The sequence below is a fragment of the Delphinapterus leucas genome, chromosome 12, assembly GCF_059928025.1.
Source record: "Delphinapterus leucas isolate spDelLeu-1000000601 "Yukka" chromosome 12, BTC_Dleu_Yukka2, whole genome shotgun sequence".
Lineage (NCBI taxonomy): Eukaryota > Metazoa > Chordata > Mammalia > Artiodactyla > Monodontidae > Delphinapterus > Delphinapterus leucas.
The window spans coordinates 45,326,378-45,352,344 of NC_143140.1; the positions used below are offsets into that span (position 1 = coordinate 45,326,378).

Below are 25,967 nucleotides of genomic sequence, written 5' to 3' on the forward strand. Positions count from 1 at the left end.
TCTCTTGTTATCTTTAAATTGCAAATGTCTGAAGGCCTGTCATAATTGGATGCGTCATCCTGAGATTTAAACGCATGACAGTTTTTGAACGTGATTTGAAAAATAAACGTGACTCTAAGGGAGGTAGGGCGGGGCTGGCAGAAAATGGGTAGTGGAAACAGAATTCGATTTATGTGTTCTTTTCAAATAGTTATTGATTATATACATAAGTAGCCTATGCTTCTCTTTCAGAACTTTGCAGAAAACACCATGAATGAACTTCTTGGCTGGTATGGGTACGATAAGGTTGAATTGAAAGATGGTGAAGATATTGAATTCAGAAACTATCCTACAGATGGAGAGAGCCGGCAGCACATTTCTGTTCTCAAAGGTAATGATATTCAATGTCCTTTCCTTCATGCAAACAAGGATTGGCTATCTCAACCTGCCGGAATTGAGTTGCTCTGGGACTCGTTTTGTTCATGATGCCAATGGTTGATTTAAATGGACATCCCCGTAAGCAGAATTCTGCAGAATGTAAGAGCACAACATAAAACAAAAATAGACACAGCTTAATCTCCATCCAGCAATGGGAGAGTTAGCTAGACAAGGGCTAGCTAAGCGCTGTGGTCCTGCCCACAAATTGATAGAAAGGGACAGTGTTTGCTAATTTCTAGTTTCCTGAACCCTTCGATTTATCAATTGTTAAGGACTGGTGCTTTCTGTTAAGTGAAATGTTAGGTTTAGATTTTCAGACTGTAAGAGACAATCATGGTTAGTTTGATAATTTCTCCTCCCCCCCTTTTGGGTGGGAATTCTAAAGGAAGGCCCTATTTCTGTTTTCTGTTTGAAGTTTTCACCCTTGCCTCATCCACACAGCCTTGGCTAGGTTAAGAAGAAGAGTAAGAGAGTAGTAGAAGGTTGGGTCCTATATAATTCCATAAGAATTATCATCAAAGCCCAGACAAATAGTAGAAATTAGAAGGTTAGTGGAGCTGAAATAACACTGAATCTGCTGGTGGGTAGCAGTGCCTGATATTTCATGAAGCCTAGAATCATTGGTGGGTGTTGATCTGCACACTGAATTTATGAACCTAAATTGGGATTGAGTGTTTGTTTGTCAAAGAAAAGGATTATGTGAAGAAGCAGTCCATTTGGGGAACTTTAACAAAGTGTGACTAAAACTAATTGTGTGATATAATTGGCAATTTGATCAGTATTTTCATTACATTCAATATCTATTGGCATAAACTACCTGTTCATGCATTTTATTTCCAGTCTCTAAGATAGTGCTTTTCCTTCTTATATGCCAAGCAATGAAATGTAAATGAGCTGTCCTGCAGGCATGTGGAATTGAACGTATGTGACAAATTTTATGTTAAGCTTGGTATGAAATTGTACACATCGTGTTACAGAGATAGTATCATCAATTTCACTGTAAACGAAAAATGCAAGTCGAGTTTATATTCTGTAAACTAATAGCTCGTTAAACACTTGGTCTAGGTAATAATCTTTGCCTCTGGGGAACATGGAGAGAGTGCCAGGATATGCTATTGGAGGGAACAAGTTGCTTTCTATAGTTGAGTGTTGTTGTTTTTTTTTTTCTTTTTGCGGGACGCGGGCCTCTCACTGCTGTGGCCTCTCCCATCACGGAGCACAGGCTCCGGATGCGCAGGCCCAGCAGCCATGGCCCACGGGCCCAGCCGCTCCGCGGCATGTGGGATCCTCCCGGACCCGGGCACGAACCCGCGTCCCCCGCATCAGCAGGCAGACTCCCAACCACTGCGCCACCAGGGAAGCCCCTGTTGTTGTTTTTAATGATTCACATGCTAGGATAAAATTCACAAGGTTCATATCATTATAAGTTTTCTTTATGGTCATTTTTGTTAATTTTTAATGGGTATTAATGGGTTAATGGGTCTAGCCTGTGAAACAACAGTTTTTTCCTAATCATCAGCTTCTTTCTCATTGGTTCGTTTTTTTTCTTTTCTTCTTTTTTTTTTACATCTTTATTGAAGTATAATTGCTTTACAATGGTGTGTTAGTTTCTGCTTTATAACAAAGTGAATCAGTTATACATATGTTCCCATATCTCTTCCCTTCATTGGTTCTTTTGATTATATTATCACTCAAGTTTACAATACAGTGGGACCTGGTTACAGTGCTACAGGGGCACTGTTTTTTTTTTGTTTTTTTTTTTGCGGTACGCGGGCCTCTCACTGTTGTGGCCTCTCCTGTTGCGGAGCACAGACTCCGGACGCGCAGGCTTAGCGGCCATGGCTCCCGGGCCCAGCCGCTCCGCGGCATGTGGGATCCTCCCGGACCAGGGCACGATCCCGTGTCCCCTGCATCGGCAGGCGGACTCTCAATCACTGCGCCACCAGGGAAGCCCTACAGGGGCACTTTTTAAGCTTCTCCCCTGGCAGACAGAGAGCGATGTCTGCTGTATGTCACTTTGTACATGGGAAGGGTTAATTGCCTCTCAATTTTCTGTGGGCTTTTACAGTGCTAAAATTCATCACCGCAGCACAGTTGAGATGTTAGCTATCATAGTGGAGCAAATTATAAAGGAGCCCTTTGGAAATTTATGGTAACACGACTGAAAAGGTCCAGGATGGTCTGTGGAGTTCTGGTAAAGTGTTTAAAGATTTGCAAGACAAAATTTTTATTCCATAGCCATTTTACTTGAGAAAATGTGGTTGTAAGCCCTTTCGTCATATTGAATGTGATTTTCTTCTTTTACAGAAAATTCTTTGCCAAAACCAAAATTACCTGAGGACAGTGTTATTTCACCATACAATATAAGCACAGGCTATTCAGGGCTTGCCACAGGAAATGGACTCAGTGACTCACCTGCAGGGTCAAAGGATCATGGCAATGTGCCCATTATTGTACCTTTAATTCCTCCACCTTTCATAAAGCCACCGGCAGGTAAGTCAATACTGGGGTTTCCAGTGATAATGATTGATAGAAAATTGTTTTAATTGTTTTTACCGTCCTATGGTAATTAAATGCTTAAGTTAATTTTGGAAAAGACTGTTTTAGGGACTTTGCAGCTAAGAAATGTTAGTGCATTATTGTTTTATTAGGCCAATCTACTACTAGTTAGGCTGTCAACTTTCAACTGACGATAAATTTTTCCTACCCCTGGCTATAAAAAAATTATTTTCCTTCTCTGAAATCATCTGTTTAAAATAAAAAAAGCATGAACTAATTAAAAAAATAAGATATATACTGCCTGGTTAGCAAGAAAAAAAGGAACCATGGTTGAGCTGGGTGGTGGTGCAGTGAGGACCATGTCTCCTCTGTGGGTTTTGCGAAGGAAGGGGCAATTTGTAAAGTGTGTGTGGCAGGCTTGTTCCCCAGCGTGCCTTCTTGTAAATCCACTTAAGAAACAACCTAGGTTACCCATCTCATACAGAGTTCCTTTTAATTTGTGCAAAGCTCTTTGAGAGCTTAAAAAAATGGAGATCTGAATTTCATTTGCATGAAAATGTAATCAGTTCTTTTATATTTCCAGAAAATTAGATGGCGGGGTATTAAGCTAGACGGCAATGGGCTGAGCACGATGTTGTTTTATTAAGCCAGTCTTAAAATCTTATTGCAAGCTAGGTTACAGTTATGCTCCACACAGAGAAAGAAGTTCAGTAATATTGTATCTGGCTTGCTGTAAAATGTCAGAATTATGCTAGAACGCTTAATTGCTACGCTGGTTATTTTTCTGTATGTTGAATTGAACAATGATAAATACTGAGTTTTGATAGCAGTACTTATCATAACTCACTAAAGTTAATGCTTGTATTTTTTTTTAAGGAAGATAGGTGTTTGGCTATGTTTCCATAAATAATGAAGATATTTGTAGATATAAATTCCTTGGCTTATATTATAGATATATTGGTACCATCTTCTAAGTGTTACTAACATTTTTCTTCATGGTATGGGCACATTCTTTTGCTTGGCCTATGACATTTTAGCAGCAAAAGTGTCTTTTCATACTGAGGTCCTCAGATATGTCATTAAAATCCATTTACTTATCAAAATCACTTGTAATTGTGTTTGTCCACTAAATACTAACATAATTTGTGTAACATATAAAGTTTGTCTTTCTAATGCCACTGTTCTTCTTTGGTTGATTGTTTTATGGTGCAGAGGGACCCAAATTTATCTCCTAAAGGTCAAACACATATTTTGCATAGGACAACTGGAGAGAAGGGTGACTAATTTTGTTAAATGTAGGGTTCATTGTTTGAAGGTATGTCCAGGGGCTTAGGTGAGTGGTGGTGATGATGAGGGTATCAATAAAACAGTGTGACTAAGTGAAAAGAACACAGGCTTCACATTCAGACAGATTGTGTTCAGATCCAGGCTTTGTCATTTACCAGCTCTGTGAGTGTAGACAAGTTATATGATTTCCACATCTGTAAAATGGGGATCACAGTTTCACCTTATGGGATAGTTGTGGCCATGAGATGAGAAAATGTAGGTAAAGCACCAGCATAGTGCTTGCCACATGAAAACCATTCAGTAAACACCATGCCTCTTGTTCTTTTTTTTTTTTCAGTCCTTATTCTGCCCCAGAGTTATCATGCACATAATTTGTGCAAAAAAAAAAGTGTGTATCCAAATGCAAATTCCCCTCTAAGATTTATTTGAGCAAAGCAAACAGCTCTAGAAATTAGCATAGCTGAGGCTAACATGAGTTTGGCATGCCAAAAAACCTGCCCTGGAGTTTCCTGCTGAGCCAGCCACGTGGAATTCAAGCACACAGCTCCTATTTAACTCTAATTCCACATCAGATCAAGAAATAAATATGCAAAGGATAGAGGCCAAAAATTGAGCCTTGGAAGTCTTAGATGTAGGAACTCTGAGGATTTAGAAGCCAGAGTAACTGAACACCAGTGGTTTTATGCTGTCTTCCATGGAACTCCAAGGCACTCATCTGTTGAAAACAGAATGTAGGGAAGGACATGTTTAATTTTCTGTATCTTCTCTAAACCTTGACTCGATCCTACTCCAGGGTTCTATATGACAAGAAAAAGATACACAAAGGTTCTCTGCTTTCAAGGAGCTTACTCTGTTATTCTCTAAGCAGAAACTTACAGGAGAGATGAATTTTGATTTAGTTATGTTATCTAGTGCAGGGGTCAGTAAACTTTTTCTGTAAAGGGTCGGATAGTATTTTAGGCTTTGGAGCTCTACCGTCTCTGTCACAACTACTGAACTCTGCGGTGGTAGCAGAAAAGCAGCCATAGATAATACATAAACAAATGGGCATGGCTGTGTTCTAATAAATCTTTATTTACAAAAAAGGCAGCAGGCAGGGTTTGGCTTAGGGACAATGGCTTGCTGACCCTGGCACTAGGGTAAGATTGGCAAAAGTCTCATGATACCAGGAAGGTGAATAGAGTTTCTAAGAGTCAGGCTATGAGATTTGTCAAGGTGCTCTGTGTAATATCGTGAGGAAGGGACAGTGACAGGGCAGGAAAATAGTGGGGTTTTCAGGGTATGTGGTGAGCTCTGGCACATAATAGGTACTCCACCAGTGTTTGTTGAACAAATGAATGAATGACTGATATTCAACTTCCTGTTGCACATGCAGAAGATAGTACAGGCTACTTTGTTGTTCACTGGGAAAGTGCTAGGATCTTGTTTGGATTAGTCTCAGTCTGTCTGACCATGACCATAGCCTCTGTGACAGTGATGTGAGTATTTATCCATAGATAAGTGTAAAGTCCACAAACTATCCAAAAACTCCCATCTAGTTAATCATTTCAGTTTTTCCTTTTGCTAAAACTTTGACCAGAGTTGTTATTCAAGGTAATCCAGTTGAGGGACACTCTGTCAATGGTCTAGCTGTATATAGGTTAATGGGGCATTTCTGAGGGAAACTAATAAGTCATACGATGGCTAGGAACAAAAGGCCCCTTGGTAATCAACCCCTGAATAATTCAGAGTTAACTGTATCATGCAAGTGTCTACTTCTCGGGATAGGGAAGAAGAGGATTGTATGTATGCTCTGGATTCCTGGAAAGAAAAGAACGATTAGCGTTCAAATTATTCCTGTTATACTGTAAGCCGGCTATGTGAAAATGCTAATAATACCTTATGTTTGTATTAAACCCTTTACAGTTATGAAACTCATTCAGATTTTATTATTTTATTTAATTTGATCTTTACAATAACCCTGGGAAATAGCATTTGAGATATCATTAAATAAAGAACTGAAGCTCAAATAGGTTAAATGGCTTTCTCAAGGTCAGGTGGCTTCTAAGTACTTGAGTCAAGACTAGTACTAAGGTCTTCTGACTCCTAATGCAATATTCTTTTTAATATAAAGTTGCCTTGTCAGCGTATGTATACGAAACTTCCCTAGACTGTATCAGAATAAGAGTATTTATTAATCTGCTACTTCAGATTCCTTAGTGACAGGGGATACAGCTTGTTCCTGCAAAAGGTTATTTTTTTCAAGTCCACATCTTTGGGGAGACTTGATGAGTTCTCTAACTCTAAGCATCTGTGGTTCTGTGAACCAGGATGACCTAGCAGTGGTAACCCCCCAGCTTGGTTTTAAAGTCTTGCCATCATGAAGCAAGTTGCTCCTGCTTCGAGGTACCGGAAGGCTCCATCTGGTCAGGCACTAGTTCCAGAGAGTGTTCCCTGTGCTCGGGCAGGCTCACCACTGGATCCCATCCACATTTGGCAGCCAGTGGGCCCAGTGGAATACTCGTGATCGGGAACACGGTGATACCACACTCGCTTGGATTTCCACTCTCCTTTTGCACAGCTGCAGACAGAACTGTGGGGGTAGCTTATTTCTGGGCCTGGGGGATTGCTTTTCTGTTCCTGCACCCTTTTTCTTCCGAGAAGGGGGACTTCTTGCGCCTTGGTGATTACCACAAGCACTGACCCTGCTTCTGCTGCACATGTTTGCATCCAATTTCATCCGATTTCCAAGGCTAAGCTACCCTTCCCCGCTCAGAGACAGAATCTGGCCCTTGGTGTAGGGTTTGTGACATCACAGTCGTTACTATGGTAATAGACTTGTTATAAACACAGAATAATAGCCCTGCTTTTACTTTTTTCTTTTCCCTCCAAGCAAATGAAGGGAATCACCATGATCTTTAAATAAGAATCACGGACTTTTCTGCAGTGGACAGAATAAGGTTTTGCCATATAGAGTCACCATTTTTAAAAAAAACTATAAGAATATAATGATAATAATATTAGAAAATAATAGAAAGTATCAACCCATTCTCTTTTTACACAAACATTCCTTTATCCTTTCAGTTAGAATGAATATGAAAACCTCCTTCTTTGCTAATTTAAAAAACCACAGCGTGAGCATAGTCTGAAGTGGCAGAATATATATCAGCAAGAGTTTTGAAAGATAACTCAGGTTAATTACATTGTAACCTTGCTGTAATTCTTCTCATATTAGAGATTTTAATATGGGTTCAATCCTTTGGGACTTCATTCAGAGAGGGTTGTACCAGTAAAGGACTTCCAGCATGGATTGGAAGAGCTGTACAACAGTGAATCTCCATCAGAATACTTATGCCTGCTCTGCTCCCACGCAAGTTTGACTATTGAAGCAAAGCCATTCAAAATGAATTTTAAATACATGTTTTTTTTTTACAAAGACCTCATATTGGTCTTTATTGCTTTACAAGTGTAGTAGCACCCAGTTCCACTGAGCAGACATCAACCCTCTGCAGTGGTTGGGCAAGCTTGGGTTGCCTACTTCTGGTTAAAGTAACCAGCTGGGACTTGAACCAGGATTTTTTATCTCCTGCTCTTAGACTTGCTCCATGAACAACATTTTGCTCCCAAGACTTTAAAAAATCAGTAAAACAATTAGTGCAGGTTTTTTTTGTTCATAAGGTAAAGATGAAATGCAAAGACTTTGCTAGTGAAAGTTTCACTGAGCCCAGCTGCAGAAAACACTGTGTATCTAGGAAACAATATTTTAGATCTGAGTCTTTTGTCAGGTTTTTCCAGAGGCTTGTAACTTGCCTATTATAAGTCCAGAATCCCTTTAAATCTCTGAATACTTTAAAATAAAATGAAATGTGAAAAAAGGAGGGAATATACTTCTCTGGATGCATTTATATGGCAATTTTGAATAAAATGTCTCTTACCTCAAATGGTAAGTGACCTTATTCTTATTCCCCAGTATGTTCGCGTGTGTGAAGTGAAAGGCAGGGTCCATCCACACAGCACACACAGGTTTATGTGGAGGGACATGAGATTAAGCTTCTAAGACCAGCTTGATTTCCTTTGTGCAGGAGCGTCTTGCCTTTCTTGGAAAACAATGACCATTTCCTGTCTTCCAGGATGGTTTGCTTTCAGTGAGCTTTCCAAATTTGTGTTCGGTCATAGTCATGGAAATGTGATATATTTTTTCAGGCAAATCTTGAAATTCTTAAGGGGTTATAAGAACTGGGCTCTAAGGAACCATTAGCTTAATTGAGAATATGGAAACATTCACGTGATCTGCTAAGCTCTATGTGTATAGCCGAGTAGCCCACAGTTAATAAGCATGTTACTTTTTGGCTCTTGTAATTCTTACATGGAGTTGTACTTGCAGGGAAGTGGGAATCAGAATGTGGTTTGCATTATGATCATTATTTATTTTATCTGTTATTCAATATTTTTGGGGCTTGCATATGAATGCTGTATTCCAAATAGCCATTGAGAAAACAGGATTTAATAAAAATTGCTTTGCCATTTATTTATTTGTCCAACTTTTAAAATATGATTATTAAATAAAATTACCTAGAGTTAATGGGATTTGGATGACTTACTATTTATGTAGTAGATACATTTCTCAATAAAAAGAAGAGGTTCACTGAACCCTCAGATTTGGAGATCTTTCCAAACCGCTTAGGATGAGGACAGGAGGAATTATGGTGAATGACAGGAAGAGGAGTAGTTAATAACAGTATTGATATACTCTCATCAAGCTAATATTTTTTGAGCACTTATTATGGGCCAGGCATTGTGTAATAGATTATCTCATCTAATTTTCAGAAAGACTCTGTGTGGATGCTATTATTAACCTTGTTTTACAATTGAGGAAACTGAGACCCAGAAAAGTTAAGCAACTTGCCTGAGGTCACACAGGTAATAAGTGGCCGAGCTGGTAGCTGAACTTAGGCACAATGTCTCCTTAACCCATATTCATACCACTTGATTATCCAAAACACTGTGTCAGTCTTTTAGTCAATAAGGTATTTACTGAATGTTCTTTACATTATATGAGATAATACAAATATATACAATATAAATACAAATTATATATGTGTATATGATACAAATATATATATCGTCCCTGATCACCAAGAACTTACAGTGTACTTGATATATAATCAAAACATTATTCTATTTTGACTTTGGAAAGTATGAAATAATTTAACAGCATTTGGAAGGTGCATGGTGGGAGTAGAAGGGCAGTTAAACTGGAGTAGCAGAAAGTCTATACGCAGATACTCAGGAACTGTTATGTTTGTACAGTTGGGGAGAAATGGCATCTGAAACATAATGTAAGCTAGAGATAGTCATTTGAAATTCAAAGTGATAAAAAAGACACAAAATGAAGCCTTAAAATGTTAGCTACTATGACATGGGTCCTGTTTTATCTTTCTTTATACAATCAAGGGGTCTTGAAAAGATGTAAGTCAAATTTCAGTATGTTCAGTCATTCTTAATGCCAAATGGAATGTGTAGTTTGAATGGTAGCATGATGTGGTGGAAAGACCACCAGAGTAAGAGCCAGGAGACCTGGATTGTTAATGCCAGCTCAGCCATTTATTGGCTGTCTAATCTTGGATAAGCCACTTAGCCTTTCTGAGCCTCAGTTTTCTTGTCTGAAAAATGATGTATTTAACTAAGGTAATCTGTAATTTCCCTACATTTATAAAATCTTGGTTTTGTGACTTGTATAGTGAAATGCCTAGATGATTTAATATTTGAAAGGGTCTATTTTAATATGTCATAATATGTATTTGTTAATTGATTGAATATATTTAAAGCCAATTACCTATGTGTGTAGTTACAGCAGCTGAAATTCTGATGGAAGATTGATGCTACTTAGGACAACTTTCAGTGATTGTTAATTTTTACTCTGAAAGAGTCACAGATGTAGAAAACAAACTTATGGTTACCATGGGGGAAAGAGGAGGGAGGGATAAGTTGGGAGACTGGGATTGACATATACATACTACTACATATGAAATATATGTAACTAGTAAGAACCTACTGTATAGTAGAGGGAACTCTACTCAAAGCTCTGTAATGACCTATATGGGAAAATAATCTAAAAAAGGGTGGATATATTTATATGTATAACTGATTCACCTTGCTGTACAGCAGAAACTAACACACATTGTAAATCAACTATACTCCAATTAAAATTAATTAAAAAAATAAAATTTAGAGAAAGTGCTAGAAAGGTGAAATATGAGTATATAAAAAGACTGTATCACCCGTATGGTATTAAACCTAATCATTTTGATGTTATACATAAGTTGTGATCACTGGAAGTAATTCCCAGAATTTCTGCAAAAGAGAAGTCACATTATGTCGAATTTAATTTACCAAAACAGGCACAAGAATAAGAAAACCTGAGTAGTCCTACATTTCCTGAGTAGTAAGGAAATTAAATAATTAAATCATTTTACAAAGAACATTCTAGATCCAGATAACTTCAGTGTTAAATTCTACCATCTAAGGAAAAAATAAAAACAAACTTAGAGAAACTCTCCTAGAGAATAGAAATCATTTTATGATCCCAGCATGACCTTGCTCTCATCACATGACAAAGGCATTAGAAGTAAAAATGATAGTTTAATGTAATTAGATTACATTAAAATGGAAAACTTCTGTTTAACATGAACAGTGATTCAAAAATCCTGAACAAAATCATAGCAAACCAAAGTCAGTGATATAAGCAGTAGGATAATGCACCATGTCTAACTTGGATTTTTTTTCTAGGAATGCAAGGTTGATTTAAATTTTGAAAATTAGTCAATATAATTAACCACATTAACAGAACAAAATAAAGCTCATACAATATTCTCAAAAGATTCAGAAACACAATTTTATAAAAATTTAACACAATTAATAATAAAAACTCTTGGAAAAATAGGAATAGAATGAAACTTCCATAATGTGACAAAAAATATCCACAAAAAACCTACAGCAAACACCATACTTAATGGTGAAATATTTAAAACTTTCCTTTTGAGATCAAGAATAAGATAGAGATAACCACTATCACTACTTCTATTTAATTTTGTACTAGAACTCATAGACAATGTAATAAGGCAAGAAAAAGAAACAAAAAAAAAGATTTGGAAGGCAGAAATGCTATTTTGTTTAGAACCTCTCTCCCCTACCAATGAACAAATAAACTATTATAATTAATGAGTGCATTTATCAGGGTCTAAACCCCCAAGTCAGTACCACCAAATCCATTATTTCTCTATATACCAGCCACACACACACACAAAACCTTAAAAAAGCATCAAACCATCAAATACCCAGAGGAAAAAATCTAACAAAACGTGTGCAGGATTGTTACACAGAGAAGTATAAACATTGTTGAGAGAAATGAAAGAAAACCTAAATCAGTGAAGGGACACACCATGTTTATGGATTGGAGACTAGATATTCTAAAAAGGCGGATTCTTCCTAAATTGATCTATATATTTAATTCAATTCTGATAAAATTTCATCATAAAGTGTTGTGGAAATTAAAAAGCTGCTTCTAGGGGCTTCCCTGGTGGCGCAGTGATTGAGAGTCCGCCAGCTCAGCGGCCATGGCCCCGGTCTGGGAAGATCCCACATGCCGTGGAGCGGCTGGGCCCGTGGGCCATGGCCGCTGAGCCTGCACGTCTGGAGCCTGTGCTCCGCAACGGGAGAGGCCACAACAGTGAGAGGCCCGCATACCGCAAAAAAAAAAAAAAAAAAAAAAACTGCTTCTAAAGTATACATGGAGATGCACAGGGGTAAGAGTAGCCAAGATTATCTTGAGGAAAAAAAAGCAAAATTTGAAGACTTATACTAAGAGATCTCAACATTTATTATAAGACTAGAATAATTATTAATGAATATTATTAGTGTTAATTGTTGCTGTTGTTGTTATTCTTCTTTTGACCATATTTAAAATTATCCTTTAGGAATCTATTGATCTATATTTGAGACATAAAAGAGGAAAGAACACTTTCTGTTTCATGTCAGTTCTCTTTTGGTTTAATTTTTGTAAAGAACCTTTTCTTGCAATTATGAAATATATACATTTTGGAAAAGTGCGTAAAACATAAATGTATCCTTTTACAAATAGTGATCCTTGTCTACTCACACCTTCTTTCCTCCAAGAGGTAACCACTTTTATGGTAATCATTACCTTTCTTTCTTCTATAGTTTAAACACCTCAGTATGCCTCCCTAAAATAGTTTATTTTTGCCTAGTTTTGGACTTTAGATAATGAAATTATGGTAGCCAGCTTCCAGGATGGCCCCCAATTATCCTGGCTTCCTGGTGGTGTCTTCCTACATTGAATCAGGGATGGTCTGTGTGACCAACTTCTAAGGCTGTCGTAAAAGCTTATTGCAGTTTCTGCTTAATTCTCTCACATTATTCACTCCGTGGGAAGCATGAGGAAACTTAAGCAGTCCTGTGAAGAGGACCATGTAGACAGGAACTGAGTCCTCCTACCAGTAGCCAGCACTGACTTGTCAGCCCTGTGGCTGAACCACCTTAGAAGTGGACCCCCCAGCCTGAAGTCAAGCCTTCAGATTACTGTAGCCCCCAGAGACCTTTGATTGTAACCTCATGAGCAGTCCTGAGCCAGAATTGCTCCAAACCACTCTCAAATATCTGATCCACAGAAACCATGAGCAGTAATAAATGATTTCTGTTGAATTAAAAAAAGACAATGAGATAATGACATAAAGATATACATATAAACCATTTCAATAGAATCCAGAAACAAATCTAAATTGATAACTTAATTTATGACAAATGTATTAATCTAAATTGATAATTTATGACAAATGTATTAGTCAGCTCTCGTTTCCATAATAAAATACCATAGCCTGGGTTGCTTAAATAACCAAAATTTATTTTCTCACAATTCTGAAGAATGGAAGTCCAAGATCAAAGTCATCAGGGTTGGTATCTGGTAAGAACTCTCTCTGTGAGTTGCAGGTGGTTGCCTTTTCCCTGTGTTCTTACATGGCAGAAAGAGATAGCAAGCTCTCTTGTGTCTCCTCTTATAAGGGCACTAATCCCATTAGACCAGGGTTCTACTCTCACAACCTCATCTAACCCTAATTAACTCTCAAATACCCCATCTCCAAATAGTATCACATTGGGAGTTAGAGCTTCAACTTGCATTTTGGAGGGACACATACATTCAGTCCATAAGAACAAGGGTGACAGTATAGAGCAGTAAGGAAAGAATAGTCTTCTCAATAAATGTTCTTATGATAAAAAATGTATGTTGATTCTTTACACCATTCACAAAAATCAGTTCTAGATGGATTGTTGATTCTTTACACCATTCACAAAAATCAGTTCTAGATGGATTGTTGACTCTTTACACCATTCACAAAAATCAGTTCTAGATGGACTGTTGATCTAAAAGTGAGAGTTAGAACAATAGAGCTTGTAGAAGAAAGCCTCAGAGAATATATTTATGATCTTGAGTAGGCCAATACTGCTTAAATTATATACTACAAGCACTAACCATAAAGAAAAAGGTTGATTAAATAGACTCTATTAAAGTTAAGAATTTCTGTTGATTAAAAGACATCTTTCGAAAAAAATGAAATGGCAAATCACTGAGTAGGAGATATGTTTATAAAACACGTTCCACAAAAGACTCACATTCACAATATATAAAGAACCCCTAGAAATAAAAAAGAAAACATCCCAATGGCAAAATGAGCAAAAAATATAAACAGGCACTTCACTAAAGAAAATATCCAAGTGGCCCATAAACATATTAAAAGTTGTTCAACCTCATTAGTCATTAGGAAAATAAAATTTAAAATCACAGTGAGACATAGCACAGGGAGATCAGCTTGGGGCTTTGTGACCACCTAGAGGAGAGGGATAGGGAGGGTGGGAGGAGGATGCAAGAGGGAGGAGATATGGGGATATATGTGTATGTACAGCTGATTCACTTTGTTATAAAGCAGAAACTAGCACACCATTGTAAAATAATTAAACTCCAATAAAGATGTTAAGAAAAAAAAAAGAAACACAAAGATCCTCTAGAAGAGCCCTCCAATCTCTGTATTCTGCTCCACTTCAGTATTCAAATCATTTGAATACAGATATAATAAAGAAAAAAAAATCACAGTGAGATACCAGTGCACAAACATTAGAATGGCTAAAATGAAAAAGACTGACAGTACCCAACATTGAGAAGGACACAGACCAATTGGAACTCTCATGCATTGCTGCTGAGTGTGTAAATCAGTATAACCACTCTTGAAAGCTGATTGCCAATATCTATTAATGCTGAACTAAACATATCCTATTATCCAATAATTCCATCCTAGAGATATACTCAACATAAATGTCTGTTTGTCTCTCTCTGTATATATATATATACATATATATATGTATATATATATGTATATATATGCCAAAAACATTTGGAAGAACCTTTATGGAGCATTTATTTATAATAGTTAAAAACTGGAAACAGTTTAAATTCTCGTCAACTGTAGTTAACATTGTCTCCTAGGGGTTCCTTGGATGGGCTTAGGTGGGTGAGTGTGGGCCTTGAAGTTGAATGTGAAATTGTGTGTATATTACATATGCATAATTCAGAGAAAAAAATCCTTGTCTCAAAAGATATTGAGTCCTTAAAGACCTAGGTTTCAAAATTTTTTTAAAAATTTAATTCCTTCTTGTCTTGATTTCAGCAACTAAACCCTAGAATGTAATTTTAACATTTTTGTCCTATGTCTAGTCTGTTCATAGCTTTCTCACATGGAGTATTTAAAATCTCATCATTCCTTATTATTAAGGAATTATCACCTATTTATGTGAATTATATCATGGTGAAGCCTAAAAATTAAGTTATAGGCATGAGGCATAAATATCTCTCACAGTGGTCTACTTGAGAGCTGCTTTTGATACCGTGTAAAGTGGAGAGAAATGAAGGGGCACTGGATGAGTGACAAAAGTAGGATATACATTACTCTACACCAGTGGTTCTTATCAGGGGGTAAATTTGCACCCCCCCCCCGGGGACATTGGACAATATCTGGAGATATTTTTGGTTGTCACAGCTGGGAGAGGGGGTGGTACTGGTGTGTAGTGAGTAGAGGCCAGGGATGCTGCTAAACCTCCTACAATGCACAGGACAGTCCCACACAAGGAATTATCTGGCTGAAAATGTCCATAGTGCCATGGTTGAGAAACCAGGCTCTATAGTGATGACAACTCTGAGTATGGGACACCTCTTATGTGCCACCCTAGATCCTCTTGGCCCCATAGTGACTGCTATAGTACTTTGACAGCTTAGGCATGTGCATTCTGAAAGGATCTTGCCTCATGCTTGTGGCATATGTCCCTAGCTTCTTGCTCTGGGACTTCCCTGATACGGCAGCATGAGTTTTGTGTAAATCTTTTCGGCTGTGTGCCCACAAATGCAAACCAGAAATATAGGGGAATTAACACACTAGGTCAATGGGGCATAGATGTGATGAATAAATTCTTTCTCCTTTTTGTCCCCTGGGTAAAGAGTTATGAAATGTATGTCACATACTCCAAAGATTGTTCTTTATGATTGAATACCAGTCTTCCTTAATAGTGGCCAACTTAGTATCACATCGTTACATTGGCTCTTCATCCTCCCCAGGTTCATTCCCGTTGTCCCCCACCCCCTACTTCCTGGAATCACATGCCCAGTAAACCAGCTGGATGCAAATCTTTGTCTCAGATTCTGTTTTCTGGGAAACTCAGCATAAAATACCATGTGTGTGGAGGTCCACACTGAAAGATCAGAAATTAATGGAAAATAATATAAAAAGTTAGAATTTTATAAACATTCATGTTTGTCCCTTTAAAGTGAAGCATAAATATATAATAAAGGATTAAAAAGAGGGTACCAGATTTGTGGTGGTGCAAATATTGGAGAGCTTAGAAAGGTCCACTTCTCAAATTGTCCCATCAGCCAAAGAATTTTCTAAGCCTCTTGTGGTAAGGGCAAGGGACAATAGTGGTGGCCATACAGAAGGAGAAAAAAGGAAGGAAATTAAGTGAGGGGTTCAAGAAAAAAAAGAAAGGAAAAAGATTACCCCTTGGCTGCCCTCCTTTAAATGGATCTTGTTATTCGGAGAGATTTAGAGTCCTAGATTTTTAGTTAGAAGGGACCTAGGAGATCATCTAGCTAAATCTCCTCTTTTACAGATGAGGAAAATGAGGCTGGAGAGAGTAAATGACCTTCTCAAGGTCACTGAGTTGCTTTCATGGCAGAAGTAGGGACACCATCTAAACATGGATTATAAATCACACACCTCTGTGATCCATGAGGCAGCCTAGAACTTTTCTTGGCATTCTATAAACTCTTTTGGGGGGTATGACCTAGCTAGGATTTTAGAACACCCTGCCCCAGATCACCAAAGATCTAAGATGCTAATAGGAAATAAGAGGAAACGTCAGCTGTACTTCCCTTTGCTTGTAGAGGGTGGATGTGTTTCTTGAATTAACTTAGGCTTGACTGAACTGTTTGCAATTAATTATTTGAAGGTATAAATAAGGTTTGGTTAAGAGAGAGGAGTGATGGTGAAGTTGGTAACTCGTGTTATTCTAGGGACATTCCCAATGCTGACTTCTCAAAGTTCTTGTTAAATTGAGAAGACTTAGTTCATGGACTTGGCCAAGGAGAGTGGAAATAACGATTGCATTCTGTCCTGGGGCTTTTCACTGGTGTTTCCCTCTAAGGCAACTTTGTTCTGAGTGGTTAGCAAAGATGGTGCCCTTGGCTTCCTCCCCCACCCCCTGCCCCTGCCCTGGACATCCAACCACCCAAGGTACATCTAGTAAGGATTCTGATTTTTCTTCTCCTTATGCTGAGGCCCAAAGTCAGACATTTCATTTCTGGTGGAGGAGACAGACATTAAAAAGAAATCTCAATCAAGTGTGTTGATGATCAAGTCCAGGGTGCTTTGGGATCTGACCAGGTTCAGGGTCAGGAAGGGCTCCCATAGGAGGAGGTTTAAGATATGGAGGAGCAATAGGACTGAATTGGTCAAGGATTTTGAGGTTGTGGTCGAGGGAGGAAGCAGCACATGGAAGGACTCAGAGGAGAGAGCCTCAAGGAAAGCAAAAGAAGCCACAGGCCCGAGAGTAGACAAGCTGTGAGACTGGCCTCGTCCTGGGAGCCATGGAGAGGCCATGCTGAGGAGTTCCAACTTCTGGAGGGCAGTGGATGCCACTGGAGGGTTTTGGGCAGGTGAGAGCAGTGACCAGACTTGTGTTTCACAAGAATTTCTCACCTCCAGAGTGGAGGGAATGAGCTAGATGGGAGTGAAATGGGAGGCCACCTGTAGTACAGGTGAGAGGTGTTGGTGGCTTCACTGGAACCGACAGCAGTAAACTCCATGAGGACGGGTCTCGTATAGCCTAGAGTAATGCCTGGTATGCAATTAGACTGGGTAAATAGTAATTGAATGAATGAATGCAATATTATAAAAATATTTAGGAGGACCTGGTGATTAATCAGAATGTGGGAGGTGAAAGGGGTAGGAAAGAGACCAGATTTCTGCTAGCAGGTAGCTGCACGGATGCGTGGGCCAGGAACTGAGATGGGAAACACAGTGAAGGGACAGGTTAGGGGAAGGGTGTGTATGTAGCTTTGGACATGGCAGGTTAAGATGCTGGGAGGCAGTTGGAAATAAACTGAGAAGTAACTGTGTTGATTTGGAAATCTTCATCATATGGATGGTAGCTGGAGTCACAGGAGTGCATAAATACTGTGGCCCAAGGGGACTATGCAGAGAGAAGAGAGGACTCTGAAAGGTTTCAGTGGGTGTGACCCTCCCCCTTTCCCATAGTGGTGCCGTTCTGGCACGTGATGTCCCATCACATTCCCAAGTAGGGATTGGCATGGGGCCCCTTCAGAGAGCCCCTCCATCATTCATCATTCTCATTCAAGAAATCTAAATGAATATTTTAAGATGGGAAGGTGAAGAGGGGAGTAAATTATCTTTTTGACAGTGTTCCAGTAGGTTCATCTTGGTTCTTTTAACAAATTTAGTTGAGTGGAGTTCTTCCCATTCTTCAGTCTGCTGAAGGAGACTGAAGAGGAGGGGCTGAGGAGGAGACAGTGGTGCTTGATGCGAAGGCTTTACCCTCCCCACGTGTCCCTTTGACCCCCTGGTCTCTAGCCTGTCGGTTCCGCTCCCCTAGGATGGTAGCCCCAGCAGGTATGCTGCTCAGTAGAACTGCCTGGAATGCTGAGAGGTGGGACTTGGTGTGCTGGTCAGTCACAGTGGGGCTGCTTATACCTGCTTTGTGGTCACCAAGCACACCTGCCTCCTGTGACACCCCCAGTGGTGACAGAGCCCTGGGAGCAGGCCTGGTTTTCCCACGGTCCTTTTCTACTGCATGTTGGCATTTTATGCTAGGGGCGGCCGTGGAAACCTCCTTGAGGATTGGGATCGTGTCTGTCTTGTTTGCCAGTGTATTTGCAGCCCCTAGTATAGTGCCTGGCACAAAGTAGAGTAAATAAATGAATCCTTTGTCTACAATTAAGGTTCCCCCTCTGGGGAGATTTGTCAACCACTGCGGGGCCCATTAAGTGTAATTAATGGGACAGCCAGATTTCAGAAGGGGAAATGAGCCCTTCAGATAAATAGTGGGTAACGGGTATACTTTTCCTGCGCTGAAGTCCTATATAAAGCAGCTTGACCCTTTAGTCCTAATATGCTGCTATTTGTGTTTCTTTGGAGATGATGCCCCTCTATGCAGGGCAGTGGCTTGGAATTGCTTTTCCAGCAGTGATGCATGTGCTCGTGCACACTTTTTGACCTTGCTCCCTTGTCCCTAATCATGTGCATTTGTTGGCTAGATGCTGGGACTCAGTGTGTGGACTCTAGCCATGTAGGAGAGAAAGGTCCGGTGGAGAGCAAACCCATCATTGTCCCAGGGCACCTGAGATTGGACAGAGGGTCAAATCCAGGACTCAGGGATGGGGGACAAGAGTTTACTCAAGCTTCTTTTCCATTGCAACCAGCCAGTGAACATGAATTATCCAGTCTATTAAGAGCAGTGTTACTCTCCCATTGCCTTATTGATTTCTGCCATTTTCTCTGTAGGACTTTACAGGTAAAGGGTTGCCTTCTCTGTATATGATGGCTATAGCAGACACCACAGGACTTAGTGGACCATGGGTGTCTTTGTTCAGTCTGGTGGTGTTTATTGAGGGCTGGTGGGTGTTGGTCAGCAAACCCAGCACTGGCCACACGGCTGCTGGACTTGTCCTTCTGCCCAGTGCAGACAAAACTCCTGGCAATGGAGGATCCAATTCTGGGCAACAGAGGAGAAACCTTCCTCATAATTAATGGCCCATATGGAAGTGCTCATGCTTCAGCACTAATGTAGGGTAGTAGAGCAGAACATCCCAGGGAGACATCCTTAGAAGTCCAGTCTTGTGGATTCTCTGTGAAAATACCTGTCCCTGGTCAAATTTGTGAAATACAGCCATTCTTATCTCCCTCTTGAAGATTTCTAATTACACATTGGTGGAGCCCAAAAGTCTTACAGTAAAGAACTTGTTGTTCAGCCCAGTGTTTTCCATGCATATTTGACCATGGAAGTCTTTAAAAAAATAATACCCCTTTAAGTATCCCATAGTATTAGTGTTCTGTGGGGGGTGTATTTTGGGAAATGTTGCATAGAGGATTCTGGGTTTTCCTTACTCTTAAGTTCTATCCTCTTCCTTTCTTATTCCAGCTTCTTAGGGTGGGTACATAGGGAAGACAAACGCTCTATAATGAGTACTGAGACGTGGAGGTGAGATTGTCAAGGAGACTTATCAGAAGTTCCTACTCTGGCTAATCAGTGAAAGTATTTAAGTTAATGTCAAGGAGCTGCAGACACATGTGCTCAGTAGTGTCCGTTAAAGAATCCAAGTTCAGTATGGTATTCAAGACAGAATTACTATTTTGTGACTTTATGGGATCTCTCCTTTTATTACCTTCTTTGTTCGAATGTTGAGAAAATAAGTGAGGAAGGGACACTGGAAGTAAAGCAAATTCACTTTGAATTTGACTACAATTTTCACAAAAAACTCTTTGGACTTTTCCCTGGTATGCTTTGACTAGAGACACAGGTAGAAGAATTCTCTGAATTTGGGTGAGTTACATTCTTATATTTTGGTGATTGTTTAGGTCTCACTCTTAAATCTGTCCTTTCTTTTTCATTTCTACTGTTAGAAATGTTATTCTATGGGTTCAGAACTTCATCTCCTTTCCTCTGCATCCATCCATCCATCCATCCATCCATCCATCCATCCATCCTTTTATTCATTCACTCAACATAGCTTAAGCATTGCTATGTACTAGTCACTGAACACACAAAAGTGAATGAGTCATTGAGGCTGCTCTCATGTTGCTTTTTTCTAAGATGTGGAACAAGAGTCCAGTCTTCTGAATTCTTTTTTTTTTTTGCGGTACGCGGGCCTCTCACTGTTGTGGCCTCTCCCGTCGTGGAGCACAGGCTCCGGACGCGCAGGCTCAGCGGCCATGGCTTACGGGCCCAGCCGCTCCGCGGCATGTGGGATCTTCCCAGACCGGGACACGAACCCTCATCCCCTGCCTGCATCGGCAGGTGGACTCTCAACCACTGCACCACCAGGGAAGCCCCCAGTCTTCTGAATTCTGATCCACCCTGCTGGGGTAACATTTCTCAGCCCATCTCTGCTCCTGTCATGTCCTGTGAGAAATGTTTGGGAGCTCCTCATTACCTGTGGAATGAAGAGGAACCCCTCCCATCCCAGAGCAAGATGATATTCAAGGGACTCCTCATGCAGGCCCCACAGTCCCAGTCTAATTCCTACTTTTCTCTTCATGCAGTTGTTGTGGCTGAGCTGCTGCAGGGCTCCTCCCCATCCTTGAGTGTGTCTGCCACTTCCTGGCTCCTGCTGGCCCTCTGTCCTTTCCCTCCTTCTCTTGAACTTTCTCCCACTCCAAATCCTTCAAGACCCAACTCAGAAGCTGTGCTCTCTAGGCTCAAAGAGGCTTCTGAACTCCTCTCTTATCACATTCTCCCTGTCAAATAATGGTTCACACACTTTTCTGCCTGTTCTCTTGGGAGCGTGGCCATGTCCTAGTCAACTCATCGTTCTTGACCAGTGACATAACACAGGGACCTGCACCTGGATGTAAATGTTTAATTCATTTTGAAGTCACATCTTTTACAAATATGTGTGTGTATGTGACCTGTATATATATATATATATATATATATGTATATACACACACACACATATATATACACCCCATGTATATGTATCATATACATAAATAATTTAAAATCAGCTAGAAAACTTCCATTAGAAAATTGAAAATGAATGTTAAATTCCATCATTTTCCTGTCATTTTGTGTAATATGTGCTCATTCCTTTTACATACTGGAACCAAATTTTAGTTTATAGATAACAATTTAGATTTTATTTTGGGGTTAACTACTACTCTATTTAGAGGGGTGTTGACTATTTAAAATCTTGAAATCACTTCAAATAATTCTATTTCCAAAAGAAAAATAGGGATAATTTTAGGTACTATAAAGAATCATAATTGTATGGAACTGCTATCATTTAACTGCATCTCTCCTTTTAATGAGAAATAAGTGCAATAAAACTGTATTAATTCAGACTCTATTCTTTGGCAATTTTTGATAGTTCAGTTACCAAGGTGGCAGACATTTTCAGTTGTTACTATGATATTTCTTAAAAGAGCAAACTTCTCAGGTGTGTAGAAAGATCCACCCATGTGTGGATAGTTGATGTGATAATTACAAAGAATTCCCATCTATTAATTACAGAATATCTGGCAGTACAGTGATATATTTGGCAACACCCTGTCAACTATTAATTCAAATTAAGTAATTTTAAAAAAGAATAAATGTAAGTGAAGCTTTTATTAAATCTAATGGCTTTATTCTTAAATAGCCTGAGTTATTGAAATTTAACCAATTACTGGGTTTTTCTTTGTATTCAGAGTTAGTGAGTCTACAGATGTCATCCATTGGCGGGGGATGTGATTGAAGAGACTGGCGCCTGCTCATTGGGCCTCTCCAGATTGCACACAGCTGACACCTACCCTTTTTTTTAACATATTTATTGGAGTATAATTGCTTTACCATGGTATGTTAGTTTCTGCTGTGTAACAAAGTGAATCAGCTATACATATACATATATCGCCATATCTCCTCCCTCTTGCGTCTCCCTCCCACCCTCCCTATCCCACCCCTCTAGGTGGTCACAAAGCACGGAGCTGATCTCCCTGTGCCATGCTACTGCTTCCCACTAGCGATCTATTTTACATTTGGTAGTGTATATATGCCCATGCCACTCTCTCACTTTATCTCAGCTTACCCTTCCTGCTCCCTGTTTCCTCAAGTCCATTCTCTACATCTGCGTCTTTATTCCTGTCCTGCCCCTAGGTTCTTCAGAACCACTTTTTTTTTTTTTTTAAGATTCCATATATACGTGTTAGCATACGGTATTTGTTTTTCTCTTCCTCACTTACTTCACTCTGTATGACAGACTCTAGGTCCATCCATCTCACTACAAATAACTCAATTTTGTTTCTTTTTATGGCTGAGTAATATTCCATTGTATATATGTGCCACATCTTCTTTATCCATTCACCTGTAGATGGACACTTAGGTTGGTTCCATGTCCTGGCTATTGTAAAAAAGCTGCAATGAACATTGTGGTACAGGACTCTATTTGAATTATGGTTTTCTCAGGGTATATGCCCAGTAGTGGGATTGCTGGGTTGTATGGTAGTCCTATTTTTAGTTTTTTAAGGAACCTCCATACTGTTCTCCACAGTGGCTGTATCAATTTACATTCCCACCAACAGTGCAAGAGGATTCCCTTTTCTCCACACCCTCTCCAGCATTTATTGTTTGTAGATTTTTTGATGATGGCCATTCTGACTGGTGTGAGGTGATACTTCATGGTAGTTTTGATTTGCATTTCTCTAAGGATTAGTGATGTTGAGCATCCTTTCATGTGTTTGTTGGCAATCTATATATCTTCTTTGGAGGAATGTCTATTTAGGTCTTCTGCCCATTTTTGGATTGGGTTGTTTGTTTTTTTGATATTGAGCTGCATGAGCTGCTTGTAAATTTTGGAGATTAATCCTTTGTCAGTTGCTTCATTTGCAAATATTTTCTCCCATTCTGAGGGTTGTCTTTTTGTCTTGTTTATGTTTTCCTTTGCTGTGACACCTACCCTTTTCTTATGGCTCTAATTGCCAGTAATTCTAAGGAAGGCTCATTTACATGAAGAATGTGTCTACTTTCTCTGGATTGATCCTCACCACAGCTAGAGTTACGGTGGGCATTACTATCCCTTAAGTGACTTGCCCACATCACACAACTAGAAGGGGCAGTATTAATACTTTCACCCATTTCCTCTGTCTCCATCTCTCCATACTCCATCACAATGTCTTTCAAATAATAGTGACTTAGGTTCACAAAGGAGTATATATTTGTTACCTCATTTGCTTAACAAAAAGTCACCCCCTTGAGCTGTAATAAGTGGATCTGCCTGTTGCTTTTCTTTTCTAGAGATCCCTAGCGATATGCCATTCCTCCCACCTCCTTCAACTTCCACAGTGCTTTAAATTCACATCTAAAAGTCATTCTGGAAATATCTGACATTGTGCTACAGTATCATCAGGCAGTCGTTTTTCTGTCCACTCTGCCTTTACTTGGCAGCCCTCAGCTTGCTCTACCTATATGCCCAGGGCTAGACGTTAGCAAAGTAGTGACCAGAGGCTTCTTTTGTCCTAGCCTCTCCCATCTCTGCCCTCCCCTTTTCTCATTGGAGCCCTGTCCTTAGCCCTTCTCCTCACTCTCTGTGAAAACTTGTTCTTTGGAAAGAATCACTCATTTTAAAGCATAAATCACTATAGACAAATACATATCGAGCCTTCTTGCTTTCAGGGAATTTGTGTTTTAATAGGATATAAGAAATATTTAGCCCAGGAAATTACTCTCTAATGGTAGAATTAAATTTTTGTGAGCAATTGAGGATACTTTTTGAAGCTAGGATATTCTTATTGGCATCTTTGAAGTTACACATGTAAGTGGTTCCCCACTTCACCCACATGGAAAGTCAGTCTTATTCATGTCCTGCTGTGACTGCCCTCTCTTACAAAAGAAAAAGCTGGGAAGAGTATTGCTTGCCTGTGAGTAGAATGACTGCTTCCTGAGATCCAGGTATATTGGTTCTGTCTCATCATTTAATGTTCAAGTGGCACTTGCTGGTGAAAGTTCAGACAGAATGTTTGCAGCAAATCCAAGTCTCATAGTCATAAAGAAGTAAAGGTTTGCACTGTGGGCCTTTAACTTGTTTTTTAAAAAATCAGTCAACAAATATCGATTAACACTTCAGGTGTCTCCTCAAAGACTTTTTGACCATTTGGATTCCATTTTCTTTGTCTATTAGTGTGTCATGGAGCAGTGTGCTGTGTAAGTAGCAGAGTCTGTGACATCTTTTAGTCCTTTTTGTGGAGGGACGTCTGTGTGGATGGTGTATAATCTCACCCATTTAGAAAGGCTGTGGTCTCTAAGGTGTAGTGGTCAAGAGCTTGGGCTCTAGAGCCAGATGCCCTGGGCTTCTTCTTGGCTTTGGTTTGTACTGGCTGTGTGATTTGGAGCAAATCACTTAATCTCTAAACCTCACTTTCCCCATTTGCACAATGGGGATAATGTTAGTGCCTGCCTGCGGGGTAGTGGCTGTGATTAAGACTAAGTGATGGATTTAAAGAATTTAGCACTGTGCCTGGCACCTATTAAATAGTAAATAATGGCTAACTATCATTATTTTCCCTTTGACTCAGTGGTCCAGATTTTCTCTGGGTCTCCCTTATGTTTATTTCTGGGACACAGGGAATTGTACAAAAGCTTCTATAGGACTCTTAAATTAGAGTCTCTATAGAGACTTTTAAATCAGACTGCCTTAAAGTTTTTGGAATTCAATTATTACAAGAAGGGCTGCAAAGGAAGCAAACTTTAATCCTAGTTTTTTGCCTGCCTTTCAGGCCATGTCTTTATTCTGTTCTTAAATATACCTTCTTCAACAAATAGATTGATAGAGTGTTACCTGTGCTTTCATCTCATGGCATGGAGAACATACAGGAATCACTTCAGATTGTCTTGCAGCTTGTCTCATATAATTCAAGTCTTGAAATGATTATCTGGACATGTGCATTCTAGGAACTGTTGGAAGAGAGAAATATCACCAGCAGATACTTTCAGACTTTTTTCCTCAGTCTTGGATTCCCATGAAAGTTACAGAGGGGTGGTAAATCTACAGTTTAATCACTTGGGGTTCGTTAAGGCCCACCTGATTTTATTTGGGCTCTGGTCAGGTAAGCTAGTATGCATGTTCATAGCCAATTAAAATGCCCCTAGAATGGCCATCCTTATTTTTAAGTCACCAGATAAAGCAGTCTCTCAAACAGCTTCAGCAAGGCATTCCACAAATGCTTGACTTCATACTTCTCTGCACTATGATAAATAAATACAATTTGGATTTTATCTCAGAGTAATGAATCTAAATTTCTCCTTCTGGGGTGTAAAGTAGAATAATGTTCTATAGCTCTTTGAACATTAGATTGGAAAGATAATGCCCTAAATATTTTGCTTAATTAAATCCAAAAGAGGTGGTACAGACTTTTCATGATTAACTGAAACATGCATATTTTGACTGATGCATATTTATA

At 39.4% G+C, this 25,967-nt stretch overlaps 1 protein-coding gene across 1 annotated transcript in view; it reads left to right on the top strand.

Annotated features, from left to right (window-relative positions):
* Nucleotides 1–25,967, top strand: part of SOBP (sine oculis binding protein homolog) — a 161,177-nt gene that overhangs the window by 13,502 nt on the left and 121,708 nt on the right. Inside the window, exons 2-3 of the mRNA XM_022553636.3 lie at nucleotides 232–370; nucleotides 2,725–2,910. Of these exons, the coding sequence (XP_022409344.1) occupies nucleotides 232–370; nucleotides 2,725–2,910 (325 nt within the window). The remainder of the gene's footprint in view (nucleotides 1–231; nucleotides 371–2,724; nucleotides 2,911–25,967) is intronic.